The sequence below is a fragment of the Neodiprion pinetum genome, chromosome 5 (genome assembly GCF_021155775.2).
Source record: "Neodiprion pinetum isolate iyNeoPine1 chromosome 5, iyNeoPine1.2, whole genome shotgun sequence".
NCBI lineage: Eukaryota > Metazoa > Arthropoda > Insecta > Hymenoptera > Diprionidae > Neodiprion > Neodiprion pinetum.
This window is the reverse complement of record NC_060236.1, coordinates 2,272,227-2,296,774: the sequence shown is the minus strand read 5'-3', so window position 1 is coordinate 2,296,774 and position 24,548 is coordinate 2,272,227. Positions and strand designations below refer to the sequence as shown.

At 42.8% G+C, this 24,548-nt stretch overlaps 1 protein-coding gene and 1 long non-coding RNA gene across 2 annotated transcripts; one reads left to right on the top strand and one right to left on the bottom strand.

Annotated features, from left to right (window-relative positions):
- Positions 1-20,184: 20,184 nt before the first annotated feature.
- On the top strand, positions 20,185-20,942 carry LOC124219120 (uncharacterized). The gene is made up of 3 exons (XR_011177180.1): positions 20,185-20,268; positions 20,339-20,695; positions 20,779-20,942. It is a non-coding gene; the product is annotated as an uncharacterized lncRNA (long non-coding RNA).
- A 365-nt stretch (positions 20,943-21,307) lies between these two features.
- Positions 21,308-24,513, bottom strand: LOC124219831 (cGMP-dependent protein kinase, isozyme 1). Its single transcript, XM_046627994.1, has 13 exons — positions 24,406-24,513; positions 24,242-24,316; positions 23,966-24,147; positions 23,743-23,885; positions 23,517-23,654; positions 23,265-23,443; positions 22,939-23,183; positions 22,531-22,854; positions 22,220-22,451; positions 21,969-22,075; positions 21,644-21,883; positions 21,484-21,550; positions 21,308-21,403 (listed from the first exon to the last, which is right to left on the bottom strand). The coding sequence occupies exons 1-13, from the start codon at positions 24,511-24,513 to the stop codon at positions 21,308-21,310; spliced, it is 2,136 nt and encodes a 711-aa protein (XP_046483950.1).
- Positions 24,514-24,548: the final 35 nt, after the last annotated feature.

The window sequence follows — 24,548 nt, the reverse complement described above, 5'->3', positions numbered from 1 at the left end:
TCTCCTGTTCATCCTACGCTCTTTTCGCTGCGTTTTCTGAGTTCCTAGGGGTCCAATTGGTCGGGAAAGGGTCATACAAATCACTTCTGAGACGAAAAATTTTTTGGTCCAAAAAAAAGGAAGGTTAACCCCTTTGCATTTTTGGCGAAAATTTTGGCGATTTTGAAAAGTGCCAGAATAAATTATTTCATGCACTGTTCCGACGTAATTTTGCGAGAGAAATCGATTGGGCGCAGTCCCGATAGGCTGCGATCAACAGAACAAAAGTTACAGCCAAAAAACGTGAACCTGCGTTTTCGACATTTTTCAGCAGGTGCTTTTTCCTCCGTAATTTCTCTCCTGTTCATCCTACGCTCTTTTCGCTGCGTTTTCTGAGTTCCTAGGGGTCCAATTGGTCGGGAAAGGGTCATACAAATCACTTCTGAGACGAAAAATTTTTTGGTCAAAAAAAAAGGAAGGTTAACCCCTTTGCATTTTTGGCAAAAATTTTGGCGATTTTGAAAAGTGCCGGAATAAATTCTTTCATGCACTGTTCCGACGTAATTTTGCGAGAGAAATCGATTGGGCGCAGTCCCGATAGGCTGCGATCAACAGAACAAAAGTTACAGCCAAAAAACGTGAACCTGTGTTTTCGACATTTTTCAGCAGGTGCTTTTTCCTTCGTAATTTCTCTCCTGTTCATCCTACGCTCTTTTCGCTGCGTTTTCTGAGTTCCTGGGGGTCCAATTGGTCGGGAAAGGGTCATACAAATCACTTCTGAGACGAAAAATTTTTTGGTCCAAGAAAAAGGAAGGTTAACCCCTTTGCATTTTTGGCGAAAATTTTGGCGATTTTGAAAAGTGCCGGAATAAATTATTTCATGCACTGTTCCGACGTAATTTTGCGAGAGAAATCGATTGGGCGCAGTCCCGATAGGCTGCGATCAACAGAACAAAAGTTACAGCCAAAAAACGTGAACCTGTGTTTTCGTCATTTTTCGGCAGGTGCTTTTCCCTTCGTAATTTCTCTCCTGTTCATCCTACGCTCTTTTCGCTGAGTTTTCTGAGTTCCTGGGGGTCCAATTGGTCGGGAAAGGGTCATACAAATCACTTCTGAGACGAAAAATTTTTTGGTCAAAAAAAAAGGAAGGTTAACCCCTTTGCATTTTTGGCGAAAATTTTGGCGATTTTGAAAAGTGCCGGAATAAATTATTTCATGCACTGTTCCGACGTAATTTTGCGAGAGAAATCGATTGGGCGCAGTCCCGATAGGCTGCGATCAACAGAACAAAAGTTACAGCCAAAAAACGTGAACCTGTGTTTTCGACATTTTTCAGCAGGTGCTTTTTCCTCCGTAATTTCTCTCCTGTTCATCCTACGCTCTTTTCGCTGCGTTTTCTGAGTTCCTAGGGGTCCAATTGGTCGGGAAAGGGTCATACAAATCACTTCTGAGACGAAAAATTTTTTGGTCCAAGAAAAAGGAAGGTTAACCCCTTCGCATTTTTGGCGAAAATTTTGGCGATTTTGAAAAGTGCCGGAATAAATTATTTCATGCACTGTTCCGACGTAATTTTGCGAGAGAAATCGATTGGGCGCAGTCCCGATAGGCTGCGATCAACAGAACAAAAGTTACAGCCAAAAAACGTGAACCTGCGTTTTCGACATTTTTCAGCAGGTGCTTTTTCCTCCGTAATTTCTCTCCTGTTCATCCTACGCTCTTTTCGCTGCGTTTTCTGAGTTCCTAGGGGTCCAAATGGTCGGGAAAGGGTCATACAAATCACTTCTGAGACGAAAAATTTTTTGGTCAAAAAAAAAGGATGGTTAACCCCTTTGCATTTTTGGCGAGAATTTTGGCGATTTTGAAAAGTGCCGGAATAAATTATTTCATGCACTGTTCCGACGTAATTTTGCGAGAGAAATCGATTGGGCGCAGTCCCGATAGGCTGCGATCAACAGAACAAAAGTTACAGCCAAAAAACGTGAACCTGCGTTTTCGACATTTTTCAGCAGGTGCTTTTTCCTCCGTAATTTCTCTCCTGTTCATCCTACGCTCTTTTCGCTGCGTTTTCTGAGTTCCTAGGGGTCCAACTGGTCGGGAAAGGGTCATACAAATCACTTCTGAGACGAAAAATTTTTTGGTCAAAAAAAAAGGAAGGTTAACCCCTTTGCATTTTTGGCGAAAATTGTGGCGATTTTGAAAAGTGCCGGAATAAATTATTTCATGCACTGTTCCGACGTAATTTTGCGAGAGAAATCGATTGGGCGCAGTCCCGATAGGCTGCGATCAACAGAACAAAAGTTGCAGCCAAAAAACGTGAACCTGTGTTTTCGTCATTTTTCGGCAGGTGCTTTTCCCTTCGTAATTTCTCTCCTGTTCATCCTACGCTCTTTTCGCTGAGTTTTCTGAGTTCCTGGGGGTCCAATTGGTCGGGAAAGGGTCATACAAATCACTTCTGAGACGAAAAATTTTTTGGTCAAAAAAAAAGGAAGGTTAACCCCTTTGCATTTTTGGCGAAAATTTTGGCGATTTTGAAAAGTGCCGGAATAAATTATTTCATGCACTGTTCCGGCGTAATTTTGCGAGAGAAACCGATTGAGCGTAGTCCCGATAGGCTGCGATCAACAGAACAAAAGTTACAGCCAAAAAACGTGAACCTGCGTTTTCGACATTTTTCAGCAGGTGCTTTTTCCTCCGTAATTTCTCTCCTGTTCATCCTACGCTCTTTTCGCTGCGTTTTCTGAGTTCCTAGGGGTCCAATTGGTCGGGAAAGGGTCATACAAATCACTTCTGAGACGAAAAATTTTTTGGTCAAAAAAAAAGAAAGGTTAACCCCTTTGCATTTTTGGCGAAAATTTTCGCGATTTTGAAAAGTGCCGGAATAAATTATTTCATGCGCTGTTCCGACGTAATTTTGCGAGAGAAATCGATTGGGCGCAGTCCCGATAGGCTGCGATCAACAGAACAAAAGTTACAGCCAAAAAACGTGAACCTGTGTTTTCGACATTTTTCAGCAGGTGCTTTTTCCTCCGTAATTTCTCTCCTGTTCATCCTACGCTCTTTTCGCTGCGTTTTCTGAGTTCCTGGGGGTCCAATTGGTCGGGAAAGGGTCATACAAATCACTTCTGAGACGAAAAATTTTTTGGTCCAAAAAAAAGGAAGGTTAACCCCTTTGCATTTTTGGCGAAAATTTTGGCGATTTTGAAAAGTGCCAGAATAAATTATTTCATGCACTGTTCCGACGTAATTTTGCGAGAGAAATCGATTGGGCGCAGTCCCGATAGGCTGCGATCAACAGAACAAAAGTTACAGCCAAAAAACGTGAACCTGTGTTTTCGACATTTTTCAGCAGGTGCTTTTTCCTCCGTAATTTCTCTCCTGTTCATCCTACGCTCTTTTCGCTGCGTTTTCTGAGTTCCTAGGGGTCCAATTGGTCGGGAAAGGGTCATACAAATCACTTCTGAGACGAAAAATTTTTTGGTCAAAAAAAAAGGAAGGTTAACCCCTTTGCATTTTTGGCAAAAATTTTGGCGATTTTGAAAAGTGCCGGAATAAATTCTTTCATGCACTGTTCCGACGTAATTTTGCGAGAGAAATCGATTGGGCGCAGTCCCGATAGGCTGCGATCAACAGAACAAAAGTTACAGCCAAAAAACGTGAACCTGTGTTTTCGTCATTTTTCGGCAGGTGCTTTTCCCTTCGTAATTTCTCTCCTGTTCATCCTACGCTCTTTTCGCTGAGTTTTCTGAGTTCCTGGGGGTCCAATTGGTCGGGAAAGGGTCATACAAATCACTTCTGAGACGAAAAATTTTTTGGTCAAAAAAAAAGGAAGGTTAACCCCTTTGCATTTTTGGCGAAAATTTTGGCGATTTTGAAAAGTGCCGGAATAAATTATTTCATGCACTGTTCCGGCGTAATTTTGCGAGAGAAACCGATTGGGCGTAGTCCCGATAGGCTGCGATCAACAGAACAAAAGTTACAGCCAAAAAACGTGAACCTGCGTTTTCGACATTTTTCAGCAGGTGCTTTTTCCTCCGTAATTTCTCTCCTGTCCATCCTACGCTCTTTTCGCTGCGTTTTCTGAGTTCCTAGGGGTCCAATTGGTCGGGAAAGGGTCATACAAATCACTTCTGAGACGAAAAATTTTTTGGTCAAAAAAAAAGGATGGTTAACCCCTTTGCATTTTTGGCGAGAATTTTGGCGATTTTGAAAAGTGCCGGAATAAATTATTTCATGCACTGTTCCGACGTAATTTCGCGAGAGAAATCGATTGGGTGCAGTCCCGTTAGGCTGCGATCAACAGAACAAAAGTTACAGCCAAAAAACGTGAACCTGTGTTTTCGACATTTTTCAGCAGGTGCTTTTTCCTCCGTAATTTCTCTCCTGTTCATCCTACGCTCTTTTCGCTGCGTTTTCTGAGTTCCTAGGGGTCCAATTGGTCGGGAAAGGGTCATACAAATCACTTCTGAGACGAAAAATTTTTTGGTCCAAAAAAAAGGAAGGTTAACCCCTTTGCATTTTTGGCGAAAATTTTGGCGATTTTGAAAAGTGCCAGAATAAATTATTTCATGCACTGTTCCGACGTAATTTTGCGAGAGAAATCGATTGGGCGCAGTCCCGATAGGCTGCGATCAACAGAACAAAAGTTACAGCCAAAAAACGTGAACCTGCGTTTTCGACATTTTTCAGCAGGTGCTTTTTCCTCCGTAATTTCTCTCCTGTTCATCCTACGCTCTTTTCGCTGCGTTTTCTGAGTTCCTAGGGGTCCAATTGGTCGGGAAAGGGTCATACAAATCACTTCTGAGACGAAAAATTTTTTGGTCCAAAAAAAAGGAAGGTTAACCCCTTTGCATTTTTGGCGAAAATTTTGGCGATTTTGAAAAGTGCCAGAATAAATTATTTCATGCACTGTTCCGACGTAATTTTGCGAGAGAAATCGATTGGGCGCAGTCCCGATAGGCTGCGATCAACAGAACAAAAGTTACAGCCAAAAAACGTGAACCTGCGTTTTCGACATTTTTCAGCAGGTGCTTTTTCCTCCGTAATTTCTCTCCTGTTCATCCTACGCTCTTTTCGCTGCGTTTTCTGAGTTCCTAGGGGTCCAATTGGTCGGGAAAGGGTCATACAAATCACTTCTGAGACGAAAAATTTTTTGGTCAAAAAAAAAGGAAGGTTAACCCCTTTGCATTTTTGGCAAAAATTTTGGCGATTTTGAAAAGTGCCGGAATAAATTCTTTCATGCACTGTTCCGACGTAATTTTGCGAGAGAAATCGATTGGGCGCAGTCCCGATAGGCTGCGATCAACAGAACAAAAGTTACAGCCAAAAAACGTGAACCTGTGTTTTCGACATTTTTCAGCAGGTGCTTTTTCCTTCGTAATTTCTCTCCTGTTCATCCTACGCTCTTTTCGCTGCGTTTTCTGAGTTCCTGGGGGTCCAATTGGTCGGGAAAGGGTCATACAAATCACTTCTGAGACGAAAAATTTTTTGGTCCAAGAAAAAGGAAGGTTAACCCCTTTGCATTTTTGGCGAAAATTTTGGCGATTTTGAAAAGTGCCGGAATAAATTATTTCATGCACTGTTCCGACGTAATTTTGCGAGAGAAATCGATTGGGCGCAGTCCCGATAGGCTGCGATCAACAGAACAAAAGTTACAGCCAAAAAACGTGAACCTGTGTTTTCGTCATTTTTCGGCAGGTGCTTTTCCCTTCGTAATTTCTCTCCTGTTCATCCTACGCTCTTTTCGCTGAGTTTTCTGAGTTCCTGGGGGTCCAATTGGTCGGGAAAGGGTCATACAAATCACTTCTGAGACGAAAAATTTTTTGGTCAAAAAAAAAGGAAGGTTAACCCCTTTGCATTTTTGGCGAAAATTTTGGCGATTTTGAAAAGTGCCGGAATAAATTATTTCATGCACTGTTCCGACGTAATTTTGCGAGAGAAATCGATTGGGCGCAGTCCCGATAGGCTGCGATCAACAGAACAAAAGTTACAGCCAAAAAACGTGAACCTGTGTTTTCGACATTTTTCAGCAGGTGCTTTTTCCTCCGTAATTTCTCTCCTGTTCATCCTACGCTCTTTTCGCTGCGTTTTCTGAGTTCCTAGGGGTCCAATTGGTCGGGAAAGGGTCATACAAATCACTTCTGAGACGAAAAATTTTTTGGTCCAAGAAAAAGGAAGGTTAACCCCTTCGCATTTTTGGCGAAAATTTTGGCGATTTTGAAAAGTGCCGGAATAAATTATTTCATGCACTGTTCCGACGTAATTTTGCGAGAGAAATCGATTGGGCGCAGTCCCGATAGGCTGCGATCAACAGAACAAAAGTTACAGCCAAAAAACGTGAACCTGCGTTTTCGACATTTTTCAGCAGGTGCTTTTTCCTCCGTAATTTCTCTCCTGTTCATCCTACGCTCTTTTCGCTGCGTTTTCTGAGTTCCTAGGGGTCCAAATGGTCGGGAAAGGGTCATACAAATCACTTCTGAGACGAAAAATTTTTTGGTCAAAAAAAAAGGATGGTTAACCCCTTTGCATTTTTGGCGAGAATTTTGGCGATTTTGAAAAGTGCCGGAATAAATTATTTCATGCACTGTTCCGACGTAATTTTGCGAGAGAAATCGATTGGGCGCAGTCCCGATAGGCTGCGATCAACAGAACAAAAGTTACAGCCAAAAAACGTGAACCTGCGTTTTCGACATTTTTCAGCAGGTGCTTTTTCCTCCGTAATTTCTCTCCTGTTCATCCTACGCTCTTTTCGCTGCGTTTTCTGAGTTCCTAGGGGTCCAACTGGTCGGGAAAGGGTCATACAAATCACTTCTGAGACGAAAAATTTTTTGGTCAAAAAAAAAGGAAGGTTAACCCCTTTGCATTTTTGGCGAAAATTGTGGCGATTTTGAAAAGTGCCGGAATAAATTATTTCATGCACTGTTCCGACGTAATTTTGCGAGAGAAATCGATTGGGCGCAGTCCCGATAGGCTGCGATCAACAGAACAAAAGTTGCAGCCAAAAAACGTGAACCTGTGTTTTCGTCATTTTTCGGCAGGTGCTTTTCCCTTCGTAATTTCTCTCCTGTTCATCCTACGCTCTTTTCGCTGAGTTTTCTGAGTTCCTGGGGGTCCAATTGGTCGGGAAAGGGTCATACAAATCACTTCTGAGACGAAAAATTTTTTGGTCAAAAAAAAAGGAAGGTTAACCCCTTTGCATTTTTGGCGAAAATTTTGGCGATTTTGAAAAGTGCCGGAATAAATTATTTCATGCACTGTTCCGGCGTAATTTTGCGAGAGAAACCGATTGAGCGTAGTCCCGATAGGCTGCGATCAACAGAACAAAAGTTACAGCCAAAAAACGTGAACCTGCGTTTTCGACATTTTTCAGCAGGTGCTTTTTCCTCCGTAATTTCTCTCCTGTTCATCCTACGCTCTTTTCGCTGCGTTTTCTGAGTTCCTAGGGGTCCAATTGGTCGGGAAAGGGTCATACAAATCACTTCTGAGACGAAAAATTTTTTGGTCAAAAAAAAAGAAAGGTTAACCCCTTTGCATTTTTGGCGAAAATTTTCGCGATTTTGAAAAGTGCCGGAATAAATTATTTCATGCGCTGTTCCGACGTAATTTTGCGAGAGAAATCGATTGGGCGCAGTCCCGATAGGCTGCGATCAACAGAACAAAAGTTACAGCCAAAAAACGTGAACCTGTGTTTTCGACATTTTTCAGCAGGTGCTTTTTCCTCCGTAATTTCTCTCCTGTTCATCCTACGCTCTTTTCGCTGCGTTTTCTGAGTTCCTGGGGGTCCAATTGGTCGGGAAAGGGTCATACAAATCACTTCTGAGACGAAAAATTTTTTGGTCCAAAAAAAAGGAAGGTTAACCCCTTTGCATTTTTGGCGAAAATTTTGGCGATTTTGAAAAGTGCCAGAATAAATTATTTCATGCACTGTTCCGACGTAATTTTGCGAGAGAAATCGATTGGGCGCAGTCCCGATAGGCTGCGATCAACAGAACAAAAGTTACAGCCAAAAAACGTGAACCTGTGTTTTCGACATTTTTCAGCAGGTGCTTTTTCCTCCGTAATTTCTCTCCTGTTCATCCTACGCTCTTTTCGCTGCGTTTTCTGAGTTCCTAGGGGTCCAATTGGTCGGGAAAGGGTCATACAAATCACTTCTGAGACGAAAAATTTTTTGGTCAAAAAAAAAGGAAGGTTAACCCCTTTGCATTTTTGGCAAAAATTTTGGCGATTTTGAAAAGTGCCGGAATAAATTCTTTCATGCACTGTTCCGACGTAATTTTGCGAGAGAAATCGATTGGGCGCAGTCCCGATAGGCTGCGATCAACAGAACAAAAGTTACAGCCAAAAAACGTGAACCTGTGTTTTCGTCATTTTTCGGCAGGTGCTTTTCCCTTCGTAATTTCTCTCCTGTTCATCCTACGCTCTTTTCGCTGAGTTTTCTGAGTTCCTGGGGGTCCAATTGGTCGGGAAAGGGTCATACAAATCACTTCTGAGACGAAAAATTTTTTGGTCAAAAAAAAAGGAAGGTTAACCCCTTTGCATTTTTGGCGAAAATTTTGGCGATTTTGAAAAGTGCCGGAATAAATTATTTCATGCACTGTTCCGGCGTAATTTTGCGAGAGAAACCGATTGGGCGTAGTCCCGATAGGCTGCGATCAACAGAACAAAAGTTACAGCCAAAAAACGTGAACCTGCGTTTTCGACATTTTTCAGCAGGTGCTTTTTCCTCCGTAATTTCTCTCCTGTCCATCCTACGCTCTTTTCGCTGCGTTTTCTGAGTTCCTAGGGGTCCAATTGGTCGGGAAAGGGTCATACAAATCACTTCTGAGACGAAAAATTTTTTGGTCAAAAAAAAAGGATGGTTAACCCCTTTGCATTTTTGGCGAGAATTTTGGCGATTTTGAAAAGTGCCGGAATAAATTATTTCATGCACTGTTCCGACGTAATTTCGCGAGAGAAATCGATTGGGTGCAGTCCCGTTAGGCTGCGATCAACAGAACAAAAGTTACAGCCAAAAAACGTGAACCTGTGTTTTCGACATTTTTCAGCAGGTGCTTTTTCCTCCGTAATTTCTCTCCTGTTCATCCTACGCTCTTTTCGCTGCGTTTTCTGAGTTCCTAGGGGTCCAATTGGTCGGGAAAGGGTCATACAAATCACTTCTGAGACGAAAAATTTTTTGGTCCAAAAAAAAGGAAGGTTAACCCCTTTGCATTTTTGGCGAAAATTTTGGCGATTTTGAAAAGTGCCAGAATAAATTATTTCATGCACTGTTCCGACGTAATTTTGCGAGAGAAATCGATTGGGCGCAGTCCCGATAGGCTGCGATCAACAGAACAAAAGTTACAGCCAAAAAACGTGAACCTGCGTTTTCGACATTTTTCAGCAGGTGCTTTTTCCTCCGTAATTTCTCTCCTGTTCATCCTACGCTCTTTTCGCTGCGTTTTCTGAGTTCCTAGGGGTCCAATTGGTCGGGAAAGGGTCATACAAATCACTTCTGAGACGAAAAATTTTTTGGTCAAAAAAAAAGGAAGGTTAACCCCTTTGCATTTTTGGCAAAAATTTTGGCGATTTTGAAAAGTGCCGGAATAAATTCTTTCATGCACTGTTCCGACGTAATTTTGCGAGAGAAATCGATTGGGCGCAGTCCCGATAGGCTGCGATCAACAGAACAAAAGTTACAGCCAAAAAACGTGAACCTGTGTTTTCGACATTTTTCAGCAGGTGCTTTTTCCTTCGTAATTTCTCTCCTGTTCATCCTACGCTCTTTTCGCTGCGTTTTCTGAGTTCCTGGGGGTCCAATTGGTCGGGAAAGGGTCATACAAATCACTTCTGAGACGAAAAATTTTTTGGTCCAAGAAAAAGGAAGGTTAACCCCTTTGCATTTTTGGCGAAAATTTTGGCGATTTTGAAAAGTGCCGGAATAAATTATTTCATGCACTGTTCCGACGTAATTTTGCGAGAGAAATCGATTGGGCGCAGTCCCGATAGGCTGCGATCAACAGAACAAAAGTTACAGCCAAAAAACGTGAACCTGTGTTTTCGTCATTTTTCGGCAGGTGCTTTTCCCTTCGTAATTTCTCTCCTGTTCATCCTACGCTCTTTTCGCTGAGTTTTCTGAGTTCCTGGGGGTCCAATTGGTCGGGAAAGGGTCATACAAATCACTTCTGAGACGAAAAATTTTTTGGTCAAAAAAAAAGGAAGGTTAACCCCTTTGCATTTTTGGCGAAAATTTTGGCGATTTTGAAAAGTGCCGGAATAAATTATTTCATGCACTGTTCCGACGTAATTTTGCGAGAGAAATCGATTGGGCGCAGTCCCGATAGGCTGCGATCAACAGAACAAAAGTTACAGCCAAAAAACGTGAACCTGTGTTTTCGACATTTTTCAGCAGGTGCTTTTTCCTCCGTAATTTCTCTCCTGTTCATCCTACGCTCTTTTCGCTGCGTTTTCTGAGTTCCTAGGGGTCCAATTGGTCGGGAAAGGGTCATACAAATCACTTCTGAGACGAAAAATTTTTTGGTCCAAGAAAAAGGAAGGTTAACCCCTTCGCATTTTTGGCGAAAATTTTGGCGATTTTGAAAAGTGCCGGAATAAATTATTTCATGCACTGTTCCGACGTAATTTTGCGAGAGAAATCGATTGGGCGCAGTCCCGATAGGCTGCGATCAACAGAACAAAAGTTACAGCCAAAAAACGTGAACCTGCGTTTTCGACATTTTTCAGCAGGTGCTTTTTCCTCCGTAATTTCTCTCCTGTTCATCCTACGCTCTTTTCGCTGCGTTTTCTGAGTTCCTAGGGGTCCAAATGGTCGGGAAAGGGTCATACAAATCACTTCTGAGACGAAAAATTTTTTGGTCAAAAAAAAAGGATGGTTAACCCCTTTGCATTTTTGGCGAGAATTTTGGCGATTTTGAAAAGTGCCGGAATAAATTATTTCATGCACTGTTCCGACGTAATTTTGCGAGAGAAATCGATTGGGCGCAGTCCCGATAGGCTGCGATCAACAGAACAAAAGTTACAGCCAAAAAACGTGAACCTGCGTTTTCGACATTTTTCAGCAGGTGCTTTTTCCTCCGTAATTTCTCTCCTGTTCATCCTACGCTCTTTTCGCTGCGTTTTCTGAGTTCCTAGGGGTCCAACTGGTCGGGAAAGGGTCATACAAATCACTTCTGAGACGAAAAATTTTTTGGTCAAAAAAAAAGGATGGTTAACCCCTTTGCATTTTTGGCGAGAATTTTGGCGATTTTGAAAAGTGCCGGAATAAATTATTTCATGCACTGTTCCGACGTAATTTCGCGAGAGAAATCGATTGGGCGCAGTCCCGTTAGGCTGCGATCAACAGAACAAAAGGTACAGCCAAAAAACGTGAACCTGTGTTTTCGACATTTTTCAGCAGGTGCTTTTTCCTCCGTAATTTCTCTCCTGTTCATCCTACGCTCTTTTCGCTGCGTTTTCTGAGTTCCTAGGGGTCCAATTGGTCGGGAAAGGGTCATACAAATCACTTCTGAGACGAAAAATTTTTTAGTCAAAAAAAAAGGAAGGTTAACCCCTTTGCATTTTTGGCGAAAATTTTGGCGATTTTGAAAAGTGCCGGAATAAATTATTTCATGCACTGTTCCGACGTAATTTTGCGAGAGAAATCGATTGGGCGCAGTCCCGATAGGCTGCGATCAACAGAACAAAAGTTACAGCCAAAAAACGTGAACCTGTGTTTTCGACATTTTTCAGCAGGTGCTTTTTCCTCCGTAATTTCTCTCCTGTTCATCCTACGCTCTTTTCGCTGCGTTTTCTGAGTTCCTGGGGGTCCAATTGGTCGGGAAAGGGTCATACAAATCACTTCTGAGACGAAAAATTTTTGAGTCCAAAAAAAAGGAAGGTTAACCCCTTTGCATTTTTGGCGAAAATTTTGGCGATTTTGAAAAGTGCCGGAATAAATTATTTCATGCACTGTTCCGACGTAATTTTGCGAGAGAAATCGATTGGGCGCAGTCCCGATAGGCTGCGATCAACAGAACAAAAGTTACAGCCAAAAAACGTGAACCTGTGTTTTCAACATTTTTCAGCAGGTGCTTTTTCCTCCGTAATTTCTCTCCTGTTCATCCTACGCTCTTTTTGCTGCGTTTTCTGAGTTCCTGGGGGTCCAATTGGTCGGGAAAGGGTCATACAAATCACTTCTGAGACGAAAAATTTTTTGGTCCAAAAAAAAGGAAGGTTAACCCCTTTGCATTTTTGGCGAAAATTTTGGCGATTTTGAAAAGTGCCGGAATAAATTATTTCATGCACTGTTCCGACGTAATTTCGCGAGAGAAATCGATTGGGCGCAGTCCCGTTAGGCTGCGATCAACAGAACAAAAGTTACAGCCAAAAAACGTGAACCTGTGTTTTCGACATTTTTCAGCAGGTACTTTTTCCTCCGTAATTTCTCTCCTGTTCATCCTACGCTCTTTTCGCTGCGTTTTCTGAGTTCCTAGGGGTCCAATTGGTCGGGAAAGGGTCATACAAATCACTTCTGAGACGAAAAATTTTTTGGTCCAAAAAAAAGGAAGGTTAACATTTGCATTTTTGGCGAAAATTTTGGCGATTTTGAAAAGTGCCGGAACAAATTATTTCATGCACTGTTCCGACGTAATTTTGCGAGAGAAATCGATTGGGCGCAGTCCCGATAGGCTGCGATCAACAGAACAAAAGTTACAGCCAAAAAACGTGAACCTGTGTTTTCGTCATTTTTCGGCAGGTGCTTTTCCCTTCGTAATTTCTCTCCTGTTCATCCTACGCTCTTTTCGCTGAGTTTTCTGAGTTCCTGGGGGTCCAATTGGTCGGGAAAGGGTCATACAAATCACTTCTGAGACGAAAAATTTTTTGGTCAAAAAAAAAGGAAGGTTAACCCCTTTGCATTTTTGGCGAAAATTTTGGCGATTTTGAAAAGTGCCGGAATAAATTATTTCATGCACTGTTCCGACGTAATTTTGCGAGAGAAATCGATTGGGCGCAGTCCCGATAGGCTGCGATCAACAGAACAAAAGTTACAGCCAAAAAACGTGAACCTGTGTTTTCGACAATATTCAGCAGGTGCTTTTTCCTCCGTAATTTCTCTCCTGTTCATCCTACGCTCTTTTCGCTGCGTTTTCTGAGTTCCTAGGGGTCCAATTGGTCGGGAAAGGGTCATACAAATCACTTCTGAGACGAAAAATTTTTTGGTCAAAAAAAAAGGAAGGTTAACCCCTTTGCATTTTTGGCGAAAATTTTGGCGATTTTGAAAAGTGCCGGAATAAATTATTTCATGCACTGTTCCGACGTAATTTTGCGAGAGAAATCGATTGGGCGCAGTCCCGATAGGCTGCGATCAACAGAACAAAAGTTACAGCCAAAAAACGTGAACCTGTGTTTTCGACATTTTTCAGCAGGTGCTTTTTCCTCCGTAATTTCTCTCCTGTTCATCCTTCGCTCTTTTTGCTGCGTTTTCTGAGTTCCTGGGGGTCCAATTGGTCGGGAAAGGGTCATACAAATCACTTCTGAGACGAAAAATTTTTTGGTCCAAAAAAAAGGAAGGTTAACCCCTTTGCATTTTTGGCGAAAATTTTGGCGATTTTGAAAAGTGCCGGAATAAATTATTTCATGCACTGTTCCGACGTAATTTCGCGAGAGAAATCGATTGGGCGCAGTCCCGTTAGGCTGCGATCAACAGAACAAAAGTTACAGCCAAAAAACGTGAACCTGTGTTTTCGACATTTTTCAGCAGGTGCTTTTTCCTCCGTAATTTCTCTCCTGTTCATCCCACGCTCTTTTCGCTGCGTTTTCTGAGTTCCTAGGGGTCCAATTGGTCGGGAAAGGGTCATACAAATCACTTCTGAGACGAAAAATTTTTTGGTCCAAAAAAAAGGAAGGTTAACATTTGCATTTTTGGCGAAAATTTTGGCGATTTTGAAAAGTGCCGGAATAAATTATTTCATGCACTGTTCCGACGTAATTTTGCGAGAGAAATCGATTGGGCGCAGTCCCGATAGGCTGCGATCAACAGAACAAAAGTTACAGCCAAAAAACGTGAACCTGTGTTTTCGACATTTTTCAGCAGGTGCTTTTTCCTCCGTAATTTCTCTCCTGTTCATCCTACGCTCTTTTCGCTGCGTTTTCTGAGTTCCTGGGGGTCCAATTGGTCGGGAAAGGGTCATACAAATCACTTCTGAGATGAAAAATTTTTTGGTCAAATAAATAGGAAGGTTAACCCCTTTGCATTTTTGGCGAAAATTTTGGCGATTTTGAAAAGTGCCGGAATAAATTATTTCATGCACTGTTCCGACGTAATTTTGCGAGAGAAATCGATTGGGCGCAGTCCCGATAGGCTGCGATCAACAGAACAAAAGTTACAGCCAAAAAACGTGAACCTGTGTTTTCGTCATTTTTCGGCAGGTGCTTTTCCCTTCGTAATTTCTCTCCTGTTCATCCTACGCTCTTTTCGCTGAGTTTTCTGAGTTCCTGGGGGTCCAATTGGTCGGGAAAGGGTCATACAAATCACTTCTGAGACGAAAAATTTTTTGGTCAAAAAAAAAGGAAGGTTAACCCCTTTGCATTTTTGGCGAAAATTTTGGCGATTTTGAAAAGTGCCGGAATAAATTATTTCATGCACTGTTCCGGCGTAATTTTGCGAGAGAAACCGATTGGGCGTAGTCCTGATAGGCTGCGATCAACAGAACAAAAGTTACAGCCAAAAAACGTGAACCTGCGTTTTCGACATTTTTCAGCAGGTGCTTTTTCCTCCGTAATTTCTCTCCTGTTCATCCTACGCTCTTTTCGCTGCGTTTTCTGAGTTCCTAGGGGTCCAATTGGTCGGGAAAGGGTCATACAAATCACTTCTGAGACGAAAAATTTTTTGGTCAAAAAAAAAAGGAAGGTTAACCCCTTTGCATTTTTGGCGAAAATTTTGGCGATTTCGAAAAGTGCCGGAATAAATTATTTCATGCACTTTTCTGACGTAATTTCGCGAGAGAAATCGATTGGGCGCAGTCCCGTTAGGCTGCGATCAACAGAACAAAAGTTACAGCCAAAAAACGTGAACCTGTGTTTTCGACATTTTTCAGCAGGTGCTTTTTCCTCCGTAATTTCTCTCCTGTTCATCCTACGCTCTTTTCGCTGCGTTTTCTGAGTTCCTAGGGGTCCAATTGGTCGGGAAAGGGTCATACAAATCACTTCTGAGACGAAAAATTTTTTGGTCAAAAAAAAAGAAAGGTTAACCCCTTTGCATTTTTGGCGAAAATTTTCGCGATTTTGAAAAGTGCCGGAATAAATTATTTCATGCACTGTTCCGACGTAATTTTGCGAGAGAAATCGATTGGGCGCAGTCCCGATAGGCTGCGATCAACAGAACAAAAGTTACAGCCAAAAAACGTGAACCTGTGTTTTCGACATTTTTCAGCAGGTGCTTTTTCCTCCGTAATTTCTCTCCTGTTCATCCTACGCTCTTTTCGCTGCGTTTTCTGAGTTCCTGGGGGTCCAATTGGTCGGGAAAGGGTCATACAAATCACTTCTGAGACGAAAAATTTTTTGGTCCAAAAAAAAGGAAGGTTAACCCCTTTGCATTTTTGGCGAAAATTTTGGCGATTTTGAAAAGTGCCGGAATAAATTATTTCATGCACTGTTCCGACGTAATTTTGCGAGAGAAATCGATTGGGCGCAGTCCCGATAGGCTGCGATCAACAGAACAAAAGTTACAGCCAAAAAACGTGAACCTGTGTTTTCGACATTTTTCAGCAGGTGCTTTTTCCTCCGTAATTTCTCTCCTGTTCATCCTACGCTCTTTTCGCTGCGTTTTCTGAGTTCCTAGGGGTCCAATTGGTCGGGAAAGGGTCATACAAATCACTTCTGAGACGAAAAATTTTTTGGTCAAAAAAAAAGGAAGGTTAACCCCTTTGCATTTTTGGCAAAAATTTTGGCGATTTTGAAAAGTGCCGGAATAAATTCTTTCATGCACTGTTCCGACGTAATTTTGCGAGAGAAATCGATTGGGCGCAGTCCCGATAGGCTGCGATCAACAGAACAAAAGTTACAGCCAAAAAACGTGAACCTGTGTTTTCGACATTCTTCAGCAGGTGCTTTTTCCTCCGTAATTTCTCTCCTGTTCATCCTACGCTCTTTTCGCTGCGTTTTCTGAGTTCCTGGGGGTCCAATTGGTCGGGAAAGGGTCATACAAATCACTTCTGAGACGAAAAATTTTTTGGTCCAAGAAAAAGGAAGGTTAACCCCTTTGCATTTTTGGCGAAAATTTTGGCGATTTTGAAAAGTGCCGGAATAAATTATTTCATGCACTGTTCCGACGTAATTTTGCGAGAGAAATCGATTGGGCGCAGTCCCGATAGGCTGCGATCAACAGAACAAAAGTTACAGCCAAAAAACGTGAACCTGTGTTTTCGTCATTTTTCGGCAGGTGCTTTTCCCTTCGTAATTTCTCTCCTGTTCATCCTACGCTCTTTTCGCTGAGTTTTCTGAGTTCCTGGGGGTCCAATTGGTCGGGAAAGGGTCATACAAATCACTTCTGAGACGAAAAATTTTTTGGTCAAAAAAAAAGGAAGGTTAACCCCTTTGCATTTTTGGCGAAAATTTTGGCGATTTTGAAAAGTGCCGGAATAAATTATTTCATGCACTGTTCCGGCGTAATTTTGCGAGAGAAACCGATTGGGCGTAGTCCCGATAGGCTGCGATCAACAGAACAAAAGTTACAGCCACAAACGTGAACCTTTGTTTTCGACATCTTTCAGCAGGTGCTTTTTCCTCCGTAATTTCTCTCCTGTTCATCCTACGCTCTTTTCGCTGCGTTTTCTGAGTTCCTGGGGGTCCAATTGGTCGGGAAAGGGTCATACAAATCACTTCTGAGACGAAAAATTTTTTGGTCCAAAAAAAAGGAAGGTTAACCCCTTTGCATTTTTGGCGAAAATTTTGGCGATTTTGAAAAGTGCCGGAATAAATTATTTCATGCACTGTTCCGACGTAATTTTGCGAGAGAAATCGATTGGGCGCAGTCCCGATAGGCTGCGATCAACAGAGCAAAAATTACAGCCGAAAAACCAAGAATTTACTTCCAAATTTCTTCTCTGTTGATCCCACGCTCTTTTTGCTGCGTTTTCTGAGTTCTAGGGGGTCCAATTAGTCAGGAAAGAGTCACACGAATCGATTCCAAGATGAAAGATATTCGGACAATACGGGTCAAATACCTTTTTTGATTCTCATGGGAACACAATCATTCTAGACTTGGTCGACTACTCTGATTTCAAGAATAGAACGTCATGCCTCTCAAATTGGCGAAAAAACTAGACTAACCTAGTTTTTTTTCACAGGGCAACTCTCAAATGCTTTTCCATCTTGATAGTTAGTCGTCAATTCTACAATCAAAATCACGCGTCCTACGTAGTGGCCTCGATCCTGCGTACTGGTCATTTTCTTACAATGCAGGACTCGGAATTTTCATCAGACTATTCTGTCATGCTCGAGAACATGGTCCGAACACTGGACAAAATATTAGTAAGGTAGATCATACAATAATAACAACGAACGTCATTGTATAAAATTTCCAACGAAAACTTTCTTTCTTTATTTGTCCAATCTTACATTTGTGCAGAGTAATATTACATTTCAAGTATAGACAAGGACTAAATGCTATTCGAAGCGTACAGACATAACATACATACACATGTAAAGCATTCATTAATAAAATTGAACGTCCGTATATAATATTATCAATGAAAATGTGAATTCTTTATTCATTCATTTTTTCACTTCTGCCTAGTGCCAATACATTTCAAGTGTCGGCAAGGACGATTTGCGAATCAAAGCAAATATTTGAGTTTCTCAAAAAACTTCTATCCACCTCATCTCCGGCCTACCGGATCGTATTTTCGACGGCAAGTATCCTCAACATCGTTATGGGACGCACCGGATCCGACGACGCCACCCCAAGTCCAGAGGATGAGGCGCTCGTCCTCGACGTCGTCAGCAGAGTGCTGAACCTTATGCACCGAATTGTTGAAGCTAAGAATCCTTCCGACGGAAAATACTCTTTTCGGGCGTTGGTGATGATCTCTGCGGTCTGCGCCTCAGGCATTCGGTGAGTCCTGAATATTGGAAATCAAATAAAACAATACAAGATGATTAGTATCAATGTTTTGAAACTTATCTCTAGTAGGTCCTGCGTATCTACCGATTACGATTGCAGTGACGAGGGTGATCTGCAGTCAACACATAAAGCAGAACTCGCGAATTGCTGCTATTCAGCAATGATGAAATCCGTGATCCCCAACTTCAACGTCAGTTAAATATATCATTTAATCAACTATCACTTTACATAGTTATGACTTAATCTTTAATAATCAAACAGAAAATTGAGCTGGACGAAAGTAACGGTCCATTCTATGAGTGGTTCGTGAACTGTATGAATGGTATTTACGATGTGAGACACTGCGACACGAGAAACTTGTCAAACTACTTGGCTGAACAGGGATATCTACTGACCTTACCACGTCTCACGACTCTTGCAACGTAAGATAAAACTATTTCTGATTGAATGAAAGCATTCGGTACCTTTTGGTTACTCCGTCGACATCCTCACATGCACCACCTTCAGCCAGGACTTGAGGACCGACGCACTCTTCCTGCTCTCCCGAATCTTGACGACTCTGGCCTCGGTTTCGTTGTCGGCAGACAGCTGGCTCGGAGGTACGAAGCAGTTCCAGAAATTCTTAGTCAACGCCTTCAGATCACTCCCTTCAGATCCCTCGGACTGGCCCCCTTTATTGAGCGAAGGAGACGACAGGGCTGATGCACTGCTCGTATTCTTCTACTATTATTTTCTTGTTCAATCCACGGACGCAGCGCCCTATTTGCCGCTCATTGTATCCTATGTAATATCTTCATCAAGCTCGAAGACCAAGCGGAAGTCAACAACGATACAGAAGGCTCTTTGGTTCACGTTTTGCGTGAGTAACTACCATTGATTTCCCTCCCTTGGTTCAGCTTCACCTTATAACTCGTTAAACTTTTCGCAAACAAAGGTCACCGCAGTTTCGCACGAAAACCCGACTACTATTCAGTTCTATGATACGGTGGCAACGCGTCTTTTCGCTGCGTTCGAATCCTCCGATCTGGAACAATATTACACTCATCATCCTGCCGTTGTTGTTCACTGTCTCCAAAGTACGACGGTATCCGATAAGTTCAGGGCTAACGTTGTTTGCTTGTGGCTTGAGAACGACGGCGACGTCGGGTGCCTCGTTGACGGGACGGTCGATGTAGATGTGACAAATCACTGCTTGATGGTAAGGCTCGATAGAAAGTTTTACCCTCGACAACGTCTACCGTCCGTCTAATGTTCCATCATGAACAGGAAATGGTCAAAAACGGATCTCCCAGGGCGGTGGATACAGCTATGAAGGCGATACTGGAGGTACTCGATAGCGCCCAAAATCCTGAGAAGCTCGGAAATGTCGTTTGGGAAATGTTGCCGCAAGTTTTGGCCGCTGGGCATGAAATGAACAGTAAATCCAACTTTCTAATTACTGAAATTCGTTTTACGGAAATTTATCCAAATGCGTATTTCAGTCCACAACACGACAAACGTTTTGAAGCTCGCTGTCATATTGGAACCGAATGAAATGTCAGGAATAGCCCTAGTCCGTTTCTTGTATCAGCTGATAATGTTCATTCTCAAAAACGAGTATGACTCAAATCTTGTTTCTTTGGGGATCAGAAACGCTTATTGTCTTTTGCAACTGTGCATTCGCCGGAATGTCGTTCAAGGTATCCGATGCAATTTTAAAGAAAATGAAGACCACATGTAAGATAGTCGAACGACCGACAAATTTTCCAACTTTCCTTTCGTCCCGAAGGTATCACGATGTTTACAAAGGAACCGAGGCTCATCGCAGTTCTGAAAAATGTCGCATTCGCTAAAAAGGATCCAGCCCTTTCGTACATTTGCTTCCGTTGCTTGTCGTTCCTTATCAGCTGCCAAGCAAAGTACTCGATCCAGGTACAATCTTCATTCCAATATCTATTCTGATCTCTGTGCTTTTGGTACCTTTATTCATTATCTTTCTCTTTCTACAGTGCCCAGACTGTTTGGAAATAGAATTGGATGACTTGCTCAAAGAGATGTCTGTCGACGAGTGTTCAGGCGCCGTCGAGCTTGCCACCGTGATGCTAATCGGGAAAGTCGAGAATCCCGTAATCAAGTTGAAGAAAATGTCGCCTGGTTCGAGCTCCGATAACGTGATAATCGCGTTCTATCTCCAGCTTCACGGGAATCTCGCTAAAGTAAGTTTACAATTTTTTTTCATAGATAAATCAAAATCCGTGCTTACCGTTGTCGGTGGAAAAATTACAGAGTGGACCTGCGGATAGAGAATTGTTGTATATCCTGCTTGTGAAGCTGCTTGATTATTGCAAGGCAGTGGGTAATCTAAAAATTCTGAAGAATCTTTGCGAGCAGCCGTGGACTTGCATCATTATAAAAATGACGATAGAGGCAAATCGGTCAGTGATGGATTCCGACTTCATGGTATTCGTCTCCAACTGGCTCTATCACCGGTATTATATATCACGAAGTTATTCTGCTCCACGGGAACACCGGTCCCTCTGCCGAGATCAATTCGATACCACCCTCGATCTCATAGGGAAAGCTTCTCTCGCCACCTACAGGAAGTATCCCAAGAGAAGTTCACTCCGCGAACTTATAGACATCGTGAGTATGATGTGATATGCAGGTGACAAAATGAGATCGATTCCGTTTCGGGTAAACACTCATCACACATATTTTAATTGCAGCTGATGATCTTCCAAGATCAATTTTCAGATGATGTAGCGGTGGAGATGATGGATTTGGAGATACGGCTTGGCAAAAATTAAGTCCACACTTATAGTAGCGATTTGATATTCCGAATTACATAGTTACCTTATGGTCATAAAATTAAAAAATAATTAATTTTTATAGATGAGTAATATTAGGTACGAAGAAATAAAAATAAAATTATAAATTATACAGCTTTTAATTAAAAGTGAAAACCTAATCTATCGATGACCATTAAAGTTCGAATACAGTCTGATTATACATGGTTTAGAATTGTAACAGTTGGGACAGGCAGGTATAATACGGGTGAGATGCAGTAACAGTCTATATAATAATACGTGAATAATTATAAAATATTCTATCATGTGTTACTTAGCGGCGCAACCATGGATACACATGTTACTGTATAGCGTGTAACTATTATCTACATTGAAGATATAAATCGTCTCCAATTAATAAATATTAGTCTCTCGTTCAAAAAGTGAATTGTTATAATCGATGGTATGATTAGAAATCTTGATCCCAGCCAGAGAATTCGTCTGGCGGAAGGTCAGTATCTGCTGGATACTTTCCAAAGTTTTTCGTATCTATGTGACTCCGTACCTGATTATAAAAATAAGATTGTTATTAGAAACTTGGAACACCGAGTGCATTGACAATTATACCATTGGATCAGCCCTTACCTCAGGAATTATAGGCGCAGACATGCTCTGCTCACGAAGAGCTTCCCAGTTGAACCCGCCAAACCACCTAAAATAGATTTATATTTGATATCCATTGGTAGAGAACTTCGTAAAAAAAAGCTCTCCTTTTTAGTAGATAGAAGAATATCTTTTCACATACTTATGATCGCGGATTTCTTGGACACCGGCACGCTGATATCCCAATCGCTCTGAAGGACTCTGGCGGAGAAGTTTCCTTATAAAATTATTCGCAGATTTGTTGACGATGTTCGGTATGCTAACGGCATCGATTCCCTTCAGGATCTTGTTGTACGTCGACATGTGGTCGTGGTCCCTGAACGGTGGTTTGCCAACCAGCAACTCGTGTGTAAGAATACCCAATGCCCAGTAATCAACCGCCCTGTAAGTTCACCGTTTCGTCAATATATGAACATCATTAGCTATCGGAAGACAATTTGGCAAGGAATCATAGCCGATTCATTCACCTGTCGTGTCCTTTGTTCAGAATTATCTCTGGGGCGACGTACTCCGGTGTTCCGGCAAAAGTCCAGGTCTTGTCGGGGCCAATCTTTTTGCTAAACCCGAAGTCGACCTGAAGAAGAACAGATCAATTCTTTAAGCAAAAATAAATAGAAGATGGATCCCCGTCCTTGGACAAGTGAATCTGTATACCGGTAAATGAAAACCAAAAATAAAATCAAAGGCAGCAGAAAAAGAATAACTGTTGGATATCTACTAGTTTTAGGTATCCTCGGGAGTCCAGCATCAGGTTTTCCGGTTTGAGATCGCGGTAGACGATGTTTAGAGAGTGGAGGTGGTCCAGGGCCTCCACTACGCAGCCGACCATGAATTGGGATGTGGGGTCGTTGAAAAATCGTTTCTGTTGAAGAGTGGTCCAGACGTCACCACCAAGGCAAACCTCCATCAGGAAATATACATACTTTCTGTCCTTGTAGGTCTGGTACAGTCTGCAAAACGCGTCGCTCGATTACGATACTTATTACCAGCAATCGGTCGATTCTGAATTTTAAAAACGGTCGAACTAACTTGCAGATGAACGGCGATGAGCATGCCTGCATGATCCACTTCTCGTTAAGGACATGCTCCTGCTGCTGCTGGTCGACCATTGTTTTCTTCTTCAGTAATTTCAATGCGAAACTCTTATCCGGCATGGATTTCGGAACAACGAGCTCCACCCTTCCGAATCCACCGACCCCCAGCGTTGCCCTGCATTCCAGATCCGACAGTTTCAGGTTCGCGTACTCGCTGATCCACGTCTGCATGGTCAGCGACTTCTTCTGCTTGTCGTACTCGGCCATCCAGTCCTTGGTTCGTATCTCCTCGAGAGCTCCAAGGTAGTTGAGGAAAGATCTGCGAGAATATTATCGAGTGAATCACCATATCACAAAGGGCTGGAACTTTAGCAATAGGAAACCGACGTATAATAAGACTGACTGTCTGTCAAGAGTGAGACACTCGGCTCCTGGCGGCATGGCGATCGCGTTGGCTTGACGCCGGTTTTCTCCCTCGTTGAGTAGGGCCTTTTCACCAAAGTACTTTCCGCGATCAAGCAACACCATTTGTTCCTCTCCGCCGTAGAGGGTGTCCTTCGTAATTTTTACGGTTCCGCCACGAATTATGTAGAATTTGTGACCTTCCTCGCCTTGTCGAACGATCCGAGTTCCGGCCGGAAAGAATTCCTACAACGGAAGGATACAACGACTGAAATCGAAGGAAGACTTCGTCAAACACTCGTTCATCACACCAGACGGACCACTCACCACTCGTAGTAGGTCCGAGATCTTCGCGAGGACATGGTCCTTCGGTTCTGGTAGACTCTGGAATATCGTTATCCGCCTGAGGAATCGTATGTTGGATTGCAGCCTGTCCTGCACGCTCCTCATCATCACCGTGCGGAAGACTCCCCGATCAAGGATCCAGACCTTGCCTCCGCTCTTCACTGGGGAACGACAGAAGCACTCAGAAATTCCGACACAACCAGACGTTCTCCCATTTGCAATTTCTACACTCACCTTGAATCGAGCGAAGTCTCTTCGTGTTGTAGAGCAGCGCCAGCTCTCCGAAAGCCACTCCAGGACCGAAGGTACTCTGCAGGACTTCACCCTCAAAGATGTTGAATTCTCCCTCCGCGGAAACGTAGAGGTGAGAACCTGCGTTGGAATCACGTTATAAACGAAGATGATCAGATTGAGATGGTATTCCCGATGTGGGGCTGGCATCCTCAGCATTTACACTCACCGATATCGCCTTGCCGGATCACCAGCGTCCCAGGTGGCACAAGTTTCGGATGCATGGCTGAAACAAGATCCTCGACCTGTGCCTCGTCCAGATTACCAAGGAAATTATTATTGAGAATTGCGTTTTTTATCTGCTCCCGAGACCTGTGGTAACCGACAAAAAAGTACGTTTAGATATTATGGTTTTTCACCACCAAGCATATACTGCTTAAACTGAAACGGACTTGGGGTCTTTGTTGTAAACTGGAATCGGTCCCGTCACTGGTGCCGATGTTTTTCCAATCACACCCTCCTTTCTTTCATTGCCTCGGTCGACGACGTCAGATCTCGTCGGTGGTTGAGGTGCAGCTCGCTTCGGTGGTTTCGGTGGGCTTGGTTGTACGACAATTTTGGGAAGCGGCTGTATCTGTTGCGACATAAAGAATATTTGTGAAATAAAATTGAACCGTTCACGCTGGATTCCTTAAATTTTGACATCATGAATATGTAAGAACACTAACGACGCTACTGCTCGCTTCCGGTTCGTCGGAGCGCTTGTAGCTCATAACTGTGGCCGCTCCCCGTGCCGTTGCATTCTGCAGAATAAAAACAAACAGGGATGTGAAATTGCGATAAATAATATACACTATACGGAAATCAGCTCTGAAATCACAAGGCAACTTACAACCTGCGACGGTGACGGCGGTGAAGCTCCTGCTCCGGACAGAGAAGGCAAATTGATGCTCCCTCTCTGTCCCAAAATACTAGGAGTCGGAAAGCACGAGAACTTCATCATGCTTCCGTTACCAGGTCTGTCATCCCAAAGCT